We start from the raw sequence: 12,628 nt of genomic DNA on the forward strand, positions 1-12,628 counted from the left end.
AAAAAGGTTCTGAAGAAGGGTCTAGGCCCAAAACGTCAGCCTTCCTGCTCCTCTGATGCTGCTTGACCTGCTGTGTTCATCCAGCTCTCCACCTTGTTATCTCAATTACAGATTACTGTCACTTTTGAAGTTCAGTCACTTTAAAAATCTTTGGGCGCATGGGGAAGCTGAGGTAGTATGAGATGACAGTGGTCAATTTCAGTGAACCTGCTTACACAAGAGCAGTCATAGAAAGGACAAGACGATTCACCTTTCACATAATTTTCTTGATTGAGAAATGTAGACATGCTGAATAAACAATGAAACTCTCTCTCTTGGTCTCTCTCTCTCTCACACACACACAGACACACACACACACACCCCATCTGTGGAGAGGAATCAGAGTTGTGAGGAAGGATCACTGGACCAGAAAAATTAAGATTTCTCTCCCTGGATGTTGCCAGACCTGCTGAGCTTTTCCAGAAATTTATCTTTTTGTTTCTCATTTGCAGCACCCGTAGTTTTTTTTTTGAGGTTTTATTTAATTGAAGTCCTCCTCTATTCACTTGTAATGCAATTGAAATGCCAATTTTGTTGACAAAATCTTTCATACTCTGAATGGTGATGGGATCGTACTGTTCTTATTCCTTAGTTATAACATAATAGTCATGATATAAGGCGTGTTCGTGGAGGGCCAAATAACAGATTATGATCAACAAATTACATAAAGCAAAAATAATCTGAATGTATTTTGCTCTGGGGGCCCAGGTTCGCTTTCACCCTCGGGCGACTGTCTTTGCGGAGTTTGCACATTCTCCCCGTGGCTGCATGTGTTTCTGCCGGGTGTTCCCGTTTCCTCCCACTGTCCAGAGATGTCCAGGTTAGCTGGAATGGCCATTCAAAATTGCCCACAGTGCCCAGGAGTATGTACGTTCGGTGGATTAGCCATGAGAAATTCAGGGTTATAGGGGAGGGGAATGGTTCTGGATGGGATGCTCTTCGGAGTGGCAGTGTGGACGCGTTGGACTGAATGGTCTGTTTGCACACTGTAAGGATTCTATGAATTAACAGAGTCTAACTTGCTTAATCCGGCATTCTTTCCCAGTGACACCGTCTTCCCCGACACTTTATGGTCTAGTCTCCTCCTGTCAGCAACGCAACACTGATGGTTCTGTGATTTTTGGTTGTTTGGCGATGGACTATTCCCCTGACGCCACCAGTGTGACCTGGAAGAAACGTGGGGAGCCGATCACAACTGGATTTAAGACCTACCCATCGGTGAGAAACAAGAAGGGAACTTACACCCTAAGCAGCCAGTTAGACCTCAACGAGTCAGACGCGGAATGCAGCCAAATCTCCTGTGAGGTTCGACACAGTGGGTCCGACAAGAGCACTGGAATGCCATGTAAGTGTTATGGGAACGGGGTAAACAGATATGTGTGCTTTATGTGAATAGGGCATTATTCATAACACTTTTCACAGAATCATAGATGTACACAGCAGAGAAGATGGCCCTTCGGCCCATCCAGCACATACCAATCAAAGAAGTAAGTATTTGCCTCAATACTTCCAACATGTTATGAGGGTTTCAGCTTCAACATGACTCACAGGCACTCAGCTCCACATCTATCATCGTCTGAACGATTTATTCCACTCTAAACGTCCTGCCCTTATCTGAAAACTATGTATCTTATTGCGAGGTTTGGATGATTTAAGTTACAGGGAAAGGCTGAATAAGATGGGGTTAATTTCCCTAGAGATTCAAAGACTGGAGACCTGTCAGAAGCTTATAAAATCATAAGCAATATGGACAGAGTGAATAGCCAAAGTCTTTTCACTGGGATAGGGGAGTCCAAAACTAGAGGGCATAAGTTTAAGTTGAGAAGGCAAAGATTTAACAGGGACCACGCAATGGGTGATATGTGTATGGAATGATATGCCAGACGAACTGGTGGAATACGATTACAACACTTAAAAGTTATTTGGACAGGTACATGGACAGGAATGGTTTAGAGGGATATGTGCCGAAAGCTGGCAAATGTGACCATATTAATTTGGGATATCTGGCCCCAGTGGACGTGTTAAACCGAAAGGTCTGTTCCCATGCTGTACATCTCTATGACTCTGACCTTTTGACAAGTCCTGTGCTACAAGCGATAGGTGGGCATGCGCACTAAAGAATCTTGTGCATCCCAGGGTTCTACTATTTATAGTGTTAAACCTTGCATTTTTTTCAGCATACATGCATCACCTCACACTTACCCAGAATGATTTCCATTTGCCATGATCAGCCCATCGAGCCACCTCTTATTTATCCTCCTATGCTGTACAATTTTAAGCTCACTACTTACAGCTCAACAATTTTCATTCCATCTGCGGAACTTCTGGCCAACCCCTCCAGATTCAGCTCTAAATTGTTTGTATACATCACAAACAGTAAGGATATTTATACTGATCCCCGCAGAGCACCACCAGACACAGACCTCCAGTCACACAAACACACCACGACCATTACCCTCCAATTCCTGCCACTTAGCCAGTTCTGGATACAATTAGTCACATTTTCTCAGATCCCATTGTCTCATAGCTTTGTTATCATCTACATACCTGGTTGCTCTTTGAAAAATCCTCTCAAGTTCGTTAGACATGCCTTCCCCTCAATAAAACTTGCCGAGAATTTTTGATTAACCTATTCCAAATGAAGATTAAATGTGTTCCTCGGAATTGCTTCCAATATTTTCCCTACCACTGAGCCGAGGTTGACTGTCCTCTGGTTCCATGGTTTATCCTTTGCTCCCTCTTGCTTCATGGTAACACTTTGATGACTTACAGTCATTTGAGATATCCTCTGTGATCAAAGAGGAATTCAAAATTATTGTCATCACCTCAACCACTTCCTCCTTTTCCTCACTCAACAGCCCTGGGTACATTTCATCAGCCCCGTAAAACAACACAGAGCATCCACTCATCTAATGCAGATTTCTTAAAGCAAATCACAACTCTTCTCCATGCTTTCTGTACCCGGATCGTCCACTTTAGTAGTGAACTCTGACACAATGTATTCGTTTAGAATATAACCTACGTGCTGCTACTCCCCACAAATAATATCACTGTAGCAATTAATGGGCCCTATTGTTTCCCTTGTTATCCCTCTATCATTAATCAACTTGTAACACAGCTCTTTTTTTAAAAAAAAAAGTATTTTCCTATGTCAACCATTATTAGTTTATGCTTCGTTTTTCTCTCTTAATTTCACTTTTAAAACTTTCCCTTGCACGTTCTGTACTTCTTGAGAGCTTCCATTACTTTGAACATTCGACATATGCCATAAGCCTTCTTTTTTTCTCTTTATATAATCCGGTATTACTTTTGATGTCCAGGTTTCACAGCATTTTTCATCATATGATGTTTCTTTGTTGGAACATGTTGACCTTTTAGTCTTTCTATTTCCTCTTTGAATGCGTCCGACTGCTATGACTCAGATTTACCAATAAGTGTCCGCTCTCAGTTCACTCTGATCAAATCGTACCCAACCTTATTCAATCTGACCTTCCCATGTTTCACAATTTTGCTTCGGGACTATTACTATTCCTTTTCAGAACAATCTTGAATCCAATTGATTTGTGACCACTCTCTACAAAATGTTTCTCCTTTGATACATTATGCACTTTGTCGGCCTCATTACCTAAAGTTAATTCCAGGTTCAGCCTTCTCTTGCAAGACCTTCTCCGTACTGTATTAAAAGCTCAATTTCACAATTCTGCTCCCTCGGGACATTTGAAACGATGAATGCCCAGCCTACATTGAGGAAGTTGAAATCCTTACAATCATTCCCCTATTTACGTACAATTGTCTGAAAATTTGCTGACGCATCTGCACTCTTATGTCTCTCGGACCTGTAAAAGGGCCAACAGTGCTTGCCGAGCAGTCTTTTTGCGTTATTTTGTTTTTTTAAGTCCTTTTCATTCGTTTTCATTTGAGGAGCTATCTATGATTTCATTCCTCTTTTCTGCTGAAAACATCCTGCTCAATATTGAAACAGACACACACTCCCTCCGTTTTATAACTTCCCGTGTCTCACTTGAAGGCTATATATCCTGCAATAATGTGCCCTGCCCCTTTCTCAACATATCTCCGTGATGTCAATCACTTAATTTTATCACATCTCTCCTCAACTCGTCGGAATCCTTTCATTAAAATGCAGACTGTCCAACATTGTTATTTGGACTTTCTTTTGACTGATGTATAATTTTTTTGCCATATTTACTACTTCCTGTTTCTTCCAACTTTGGCACTTGATATCAACCTGCTGATTATTCTGCCTGAATGTGAGCTTTTGTAGTATTCTGCATAACTAGGATCCTTGGAATGTTTAGGTTATATCTACTAACGGCAATGAACTTTGGTAGATAAGAACTGACTGTATTTGTTCTCAAATCCATCAGATAATTTTCATGATATGTTTTCTTAAGGTGCACCAAAACCTGACCCTCCGACTGTTCTCCTAACTGTGAGTTCCAGTGAAGAAATCGAGAGCAGAAAATTTGCAACCATCGTCTGTTCAATCATTGACTTCCATTCAAAGTCAATCTCCGTGACTTGGTTGAAGAACGGACGACGTATGGATTCTGACATCTTCACTTCTCCCGTGTGTGAAGCGAATGGAAACTTCTCAGCGACCAGTCGCCTGAGAGTCCCTTATGCTGAATGGTTCGACAAAGCAGTCTATACATGCCAGGTCAATTATGATGGGACCATTCAAAGTTGGAACGTCACCGGACCTCAGGGTAAGAGGCACATACCAAGAGAAAGAAAACATATTCTGATCTCTGATGTAAATCAAATACACGAATTTATCAGGCTTAGTGAATAGGACGGAACAACTTCTAATTTGAGATCATGCAGTGTGTATCTCAAATCATTGTGAGTGTTATGCAAGCATTGCTCATAATACAAAGCAGAGAAACATGTTTCCCTCCATGTTGAAGACATACGGCAGTTAGCTGGATTCGTTTGTTGTTTGACAATCCTTGGAGAGAGAGTGGGAATGCTGAATCCATTGATGGTAACGGCCTCAATGATAAGGGGGTTGGGGGGTGGGCGTCGTGGAGAGAGCTCGTTGAAACTTGGAAAACACTGAAGGACTGAGATAGAGTGGATGCGGAGAACATGTTTTCACTAGTAGGCGAGACTAACAGCCGACAGCACAGCCTCAGTGTCGAGGGACAGCTATTTAGAACGGGAACGAAGAGAAATTTCCTCAGCCAGGGAGTGGTGAATCTGTGTATCTCACTGCTGCAGAGGGCTGTGGCGGTCAAAACATTGAGAATATATAAAACAGAGATAGATTGGCTCCTGAGATCGTAGGAACTGCAGATGCTGGAGAATCTGAGATAACAAGCTGTAGAGCTGAATGAACACAATAGGCCAAGCAGCATCAGAGGAGCAGGAAAGCTGACGTTTCGGGCCGAGACACTTCTTCAGAAAATGACAGATTGGCTCGTGCTTAGTACGGGGAGAAGGCGGGAGAATGGGGTGTTGAAACATATCAGCCATAATCGAAAGGCAAAGCAGACTTGATTGGCCGAACAGCCTGATTCTGCTCCTATATCTTTTGATTTGTGGTCTGAAGATGACATAGTACAATATGAAGCGACACTTATTTGAAAATAAAACAAAATGCGTTCAATAATTCGTTCCAATGTCAGAATTATCTGTCGGCCTTGAGCACTGTCGGACAAAATTTTACATGTTATGGAACACTTTAACTTCAATCATGACACCAAAATACAGACCAAATGAGTATCATACTTGATTAACAGGGATAAACGTGATCTAATCGAACCTGTTTTAGCTGTTTTCTGTAATTAGTGGATATGGCAGGAGCATAAATTCTGGTGGAAATGTCGCAATAGGGATGAATGGACGAGGAATGAGAGCCAGGATGTTAAAGCTTGGATTCAGGTTGGATATGTTTACACATTGAGTAGTGGAAGTCTGAAATTTACCAGTGCAAATGTCAGGTAAGTTTGCACGTCAATACAAATCCCTCCTGCTTGATTGTTTTTTGATCTGTGAAGACATTAAAAAATGCAGATTAGTAAATGAAGTGAAACTATACAGCATTCATTAACTACTGAATGGGGGAAAAGGCTTGAGGTGAAGACTGTCCTGCACTATTTCCGATGCTGTACTCATTTTCTTGTTTTCAGGTCTACACGACATTCGGCATACAAGAAATAATATCTCATAAGATATTTTAGAGAATGATCTCACACCAATAATGCAAATTATTTTCCATCACCTTAAATCACATTGAACAGAAATTCCGTGGAAGTTCACCACCCCTGTAACATATTAAAATCTCCGTAAATACACGAGGAATAAGAGAATAACTACGTTTGATGACAGTTTTAATGAAATTGGGATTTGATTTGGCATTCAGTGTGACCGCCAACATTTGCATGTATGCCTCATAAATGTAAAAATGAATTCATTATATTGAGTGGAGATAAGTTTTGTCACAAGTATCAATCGTTGGCCTTAATTGAGTGAAGAATTCTGAAAGGAAGGTTACTGAATGGGTTAAATTATGGTACCATTGATGTTTTTTACTTCACAGCATACACTTGTTCCAAGTCAGTGTTCTTTAGGAATAAGTACAGAGGGCACGAACGTTTTTACGTATCAAAATACATGAACAAAAGTTAAGATTGTTTCAGGAATAGTTGGAAGCTGCCATCTCGAAGGAAGTTTCTTTACCTTGTGAGGAAATAGACTGAACACTGGTGTTTTGTTCCTCCAGAGGCATTTTTCATTGATTCTAATTTCTACTTCATTGTAGTTTCTGAGTGCCATGGTTACACAGCCAAAATACTACCACCACCAGTCGAACAGGTCCTACTGGAGGCGACGGTGACGTTAACATGTGTTGTGTCCAATCTTCATTCTGGAGTCAACTTCACCTGGTTACAAGACGAGAAGACTGTGAAATCAGAGATTGCTCACCAGTCCGGAGAGCATTCCGATGGTGCAATCAGCAAATTAGATATTTCGACTGAAGCCTGGCTGAGTGAGGTTGTTTTCGAATGCGTGGCGAATCATCAGTATCTACCGACTCCTCTGAGAGACTCCATCCACAAGGAGAAAAGTGAGTGAATAAATGAAAGCACAAAGTATCGTATGTGTAATTTAGATCCAGTCACAGCGATAGCATGCTTTGATTAGTAAGGAACTGACACCGCTGGGAGCATTGATGATGCACACCCTGGCAGGATCGCTAAGTAGCTGATTAAGAAAAAAATGCAGACAAGTAAATTCTATTATGATTAAGTCAAACAATTTGTGAGGACACCAGGAGTTTTGTGATGGAAACACCAGTAATGACAAATGGACAAAATTTCCGAGTTCTGGTCTGGAAACATGGGTACCACGTTCTAACTAAAACTTTTTTTTAAATGAATAGAATGGACACCACTCTGTTCCTTTAAAATGAAGGTGAATAAATCCCAAATTAAAAATGGAATATTTTCAAATTCGGTAAAATCCCAATATTGATTCTTGATTTTTTTAAAATTTATTTATATTTGTTTCAAATATTCTGCAGTTAAAAATCCACTGGAGCCATCGGTGACTGTCCTCCTACCAACGACAGAAGAACTCTCCATGCAGAGGTTTGTTTCCCTCACCTGTTTAGTCAGAGGTTTCAGGCCCCAAGAGATCTTTGTCAAGTGGACAACCAACGACAAGCCGGTTAATCCCAGTAACTACAAGAACACCGAAGTGACAGCAGAGAGCGACAACACCTCCTTCTTCTTGTACAGCCTGCTATCGATTGCAGCGGAGGAGTGGGCCAGCGGTGCTTCTTACTCCTGTGTGGTGGGACATGAAGCGATTCCGTTGAAGATCATCAACAGAACGGTTGATAAATCCAGCGGTAAACCGAATTTTGTGAATATTTCGCTTGCACTGATGGACACCATTAATTCATGCCAATGAAAATCACAAGGTTACACTTAAGAATTCAATAAAAGAAATAAAGTGTTTTCTTTCCTCCAGTTGTTATTTAAGTAGACAACCGTTTAATTTATTGTGTTTCCCACTTTTAATAATATTCCGTTCTTCCAGTTAAAGTCGATAGTTTGCAGGTCCAGGACTCGTGTCTGGTGTAGTCAATGCTCCCTGTTCATATCAGTCCTGGTTCAGAGACAGAATAAAGCCTACACATTGCAGTGCTCTGCAAAGTACCTTCTCCTCTACTTTAAATCCCACTGTAATGAAATTTTATAATGTCCATTTTATGAAAAATGAATACCACGAATTTTGATTGGTGTTCCTGATTCCTCATTCCTATAAAATTCATGCCAGCTTTAAACTGTGGTATTGCACCAACTGGGAACTTAAATTTAAGAGATTTCTAAAATTATTTTGGATTGGGACATACCAACGAGAAAGAATTACTATGGGCACCAATCGCATAGAGTGCAAAGTAACTTGCATTTAACCTTTCTTTCTGGGGTCTGCCAGTGATTTTGCACCAATTCATCAGTCCACAGAATGTATCTTCACTTCCACACCAAAGAGAAACCGAAAGAAAATTTGTTATTGTCGAGCAGATGGAGAAGAGAGGGGAGCAATTAACAGACTGTTTGCTTACTCACGTGGAAAGTTTTCACGTTAGACGCCCTCTGTGATCCTGGTAGCTGACAGAAGCAGGCGGCTAACTGCCTACTGGTCAAAGATTTAAAATTTACATTCAAAATAATTCCTTGGAAGCATGTTGGACGCGCTTGTCCTGTTAATAATCTGTTAACATTGATTCCACATAATTCAAAACTAAACTGGTGATTCATCAATCCAGTTTATATTCCATAGTTTTGACTCAATTTCCTGACGCACGTGGGGTCAGTTCAGGTATTTGAACACTGACGTCATTTTGTATCACTTACAGAACACTTGCAGATATTTTCTATCCAACATATTTAGAAATACTATTATACATCTCTGGACTTGTGGGGAGTGAACTCAGATCCCTTGTCCCAGCGACAGAAATTCTCTGAATGCAACAAGAGTCGTTCACTAAACGCTTATCTCTCCACGAAGGCGAGAAATGTTCCTTACACCATCAAGGTCGAACCGAATTACTGGCAATCGATTAAAATTGCAACAAAAGTAAAAATGAAAACAGTGTGGGATAAGAGCAGAAACAAACACAGATACACACACATGCTTACAAACGCACTAAAAACGCATTTATTCAGGCTCGCACTTAAAGGGTCATACATATGCGCACACATAAATACACATACAGATAAGCCATCATACACAGTATACGCACAGAGACACACATGCATATGATACATGAGCATTCGTTTAAACTCACACAAAAACACAAGTACACAGAAAAATACACACAGAAATAAACAGGGGGACGCACAAATATTCGTGCAGATACACATTATTAAACACACACATACAATACCCAAGAAATGTCCTCCCACATGTACAATCACACAGATACATATGAGCACAGAGATAAAGATTAATCTCAGTTAGGGGGATCACGTTGGCAAACTGGTTAGCACTGCTAACTCACAGTAGCAGGGACCGAGGTTCAATTCCAGCCTTAGGCGACTGTAAGTGTGGAATTTGTATGTTCTCCCCGTGTCTGCGTGTGTTTCCTCCGGCTACTCTGGTATTCTCCCACAGACCAAAGATGTGCAGGTGAGGTGTTTAGCTGTGCTAAATTGCCCATAGTGTCGAGAGAGGGAAATGCAGGGATAGGATAAGGGGTTGGTCTGGGTGGGATGCTCTTTGGAGGGCTAGTGTGGACTCAAAGAGCTGAATGGCCTGCTTCCACACTGTAAGAATTCTTTGATCACCATTAACCCATTTGCACAATCGTAGGTATATGAAGAAAGGCACAGCTGAATTATTTATATTTAAGATACGTTGATTAACATAGAAGCACTGTCAGGCATGTACGCAATTTATGAGTCTCACACGTAGACATGCAATTGCATAGATCAACACACAGAGGGGAATTTACAAAAAAACAAGGTAATGACACAAGTATCAGTAAAAATCCACGTGCAATAATACAAGAAATCATATCAGTAGATAAGATAGGATCCATTGGCATGCAAGCAGATATTATTCCATAAATATAAACATCCATCAAACCACGAAGTTGCATACTAACATAAGCCAACAATGGAACACAGACATGAAAATATAATAAGGTTGGGGGGAATCTGAATTCGACACATAAACACATATTTTAGACAGCATGAACGGAAAAAAAAATCACAAACTCATTAAGACATCAAAATAGGCATCAATGAATTAAGTGGCATATTAACATAAAGACGCTTATATATTCTGAAATGCACAAAATTTACAGACAAAAGCAGAACCATGTGAATGAACATACCGGCAAAAAAGCAACATCAATGTGTTTATTCATGTACAACTCCAACAAGGACACGTTCAAAGAAAGAGACGGTCATAACCAAGTACCCAAACCCTGAAGGAAAAACATACACACTAAGCTATAGACAGAAATAAACTAAGGGACACATGCACAGAAAGTTATTTTTGACGCACCCAGATTCTATAAACAAAAATATGAAACAATGTTCTTACTGTGGGTCTAATTTCTGCTCATGATTTGCCAAGACATTGGTCGCAAATAAATGCAGAAGATGAGTAATCACATTTGATCTCTTATCCAGTGATGACCACAACTTTCAACGGAACTGTATTGAAAATATAATGATATAATGAATATAATAGTTCCCTAGGTGTATGCCTGGAATGATAACAATGATTATATTCTCCAATAACAGATTAAATGATGAAATACGTCAAAATGTTCAGACATGGATAATAAAGGAACAGCAAGTGCAGTTAGTATTAGCAAGGTATTACTGAGAGTGACTCACACAATACTAGATATCAAGAGTTAAATTTGAGGAAAACTTCATGGCTTGAAGAAGATGTAACAGTTCGGAATTACATTATTTAGATAAAGAAATATCAGACTGGATCAATAAACAATCTAAATATGTACTCTCTGTTTTATATTCATAGATTCGATCGATCACACTTGGATTGAAGACTATGAAGATGATAACGGCAACATCTGGACCACTGCTTCCACGTTCATCACCCTGTTTTTCCTGAGCATTTTCTACAGCGCTGCCGTCACGCTGGTGAAGGTGAGAACAATCAAATCATTCAGACTTCAAACAGACCATTGTGGTTTGTGAAATCTCGAAGTGTGTCATTGAATAAAAATTAAAACCTGAATTCCCTGATCATAAACATCTAAACTGTTGCCTTATCACTATTTTTCAGGCTAAATGAATGAATTTTGGAGCCCATAGACTTTCCTGATCTGTTTTTCGAGGCCAGTGGATTCCAAATGTACAATCAGTCCTGGTTTCGACAGGAGATAAATTCAATTTATGAATGTGTAACTGAGACAATAATTGCTGGCTTTTCCATTTTACTTTGCTTGATATCATTGAGGTAATTACGATTGCAATAATTTTTGGCTTCCTAATTGCTTCAAGTCCATTTATAGATTATTTTTGTTGTTGTCCTTTATTCAGGACTGTTTACTATCCTTTATTTCGAGCACGTATTTTCTCTTTATGGTGACTGTTACAGATGTCCCTAACATTCACAGCTCAGAGAGCGTGTGTTCTTCTCTCATTGTGACATTCAGTCATTATGTTTACTTTTGTTAATTTTAATATAAACCTTTCGATAAAAGTGTTGTCTGAAGTGGTAAATAAACCTTTAATGAATAAGTACGAACCTTGAGCTTGTTTATTTCTTTTTTCAAGGGCCATCGGTAATGATACATTTTCCCAAGTTTACACGCCCTGCTCCATTCCCAGCCAGATGCTTTTCACTTATGTCTGATTCATACAGTTATTCAGGTTAATGCATCACTACCTTATGGCCTACTAATGTAAATCCATCTTTCACTTGGTATGTCTTATGGAATAGTCCAGAGGCAGAATCATTAGAGCGCAAGGAGGCCCTCGATGTTTCCTCTTATGCACAAAGGGTCACGTCCCCGGTCAGGTAATTGTGAAAATCAACAGCGTTGCTTCCCCAGAAGCTTATTAAAGGCAAGCAATGGAGTTAGAAAGCTTATTATACTCTGTCTAAAGCAAAACTACTGCCAACATCGGGCGAATTTGGGTTCCTAATGGGCAAATTTCCATTTAAAATGACCAATGAAACATTCAGCAGCCATAAATGTCAATGTTCAGTTTTGAACGGAGACACCTGGCCTGGCCTACATGTGACCCCAGAACAACAGCAATGTGGTTAACTCTTAAATGCCCTCTGGACAATTAGGGACGGGCAACAAATGCCACTTAGCCAGCGACGCCCTCATCTTTTGTATGAACAAAAACAACACGTGGACCCGAAGGGCTGATTCGTGGAAGGGCAGTTTTTCTCACGCTTAAGTCTCATGGAGCACAAATCCTGGATCTATTTGATATACCACAACTGCCCAAATCCCAGGGAATGAAACTATTGTCTATCTCAAAATTACCAACAGAGGTAATGTCGATCAGGCAGAGCAGAAATTAGACATGCTGGAAATATTCAGCCTTTGGAACCGGCG

At 40.2% G+C, this 12,628-nt stretch overlaps 1 gene segment (V, D, J or C); it reads left to right on the top strand.

The window, feature by feature from the left end:
* The window catches only part of LOC109934979, a 20,318-nt gene extending 8,606 nt beyond the window's left edge, over nucleotides 1-11,712 (top strand). Inside the window, 6 exon segments of the C gene segment in view lie at nucleotides 1,085-1,384; nucleotides 4,452-4,766; nucleotides 6,824-7,129; nucleotides 7,586-7,915; nucleotides 11,071-11,198; nucleotides 11,338-11,712. Of these exon segments, the coding sequence occupies nucleotides 1,085-1,384; nucleotides 4,452-4,766; nucleotides 6,824-7,129; nucleotides 7,586-7,915; nucleotides 11,071-11,198; nucleotides 11,338-11,346 (1,388 nt within the window).
* The last annotated feature ends 916 nt before the right edge of the window (nucleotides 11,713-12,628 follow it).

The sequence above is a fragment of the Rhincodon typus genome, chromosome 42, assembly GCF_021869965.1.
Source record: "Rhincodon typus isolate 14 chromosome 42, sRhiTyp1.1, whole genome shotgun sequence".
Lineage (NCBI taxonomy): Eukaryota > Metazoa > Chordata > Chondrichthyes > Orectolobiformes > Rhincodontidae > Rhincodon > Rhincodon typus.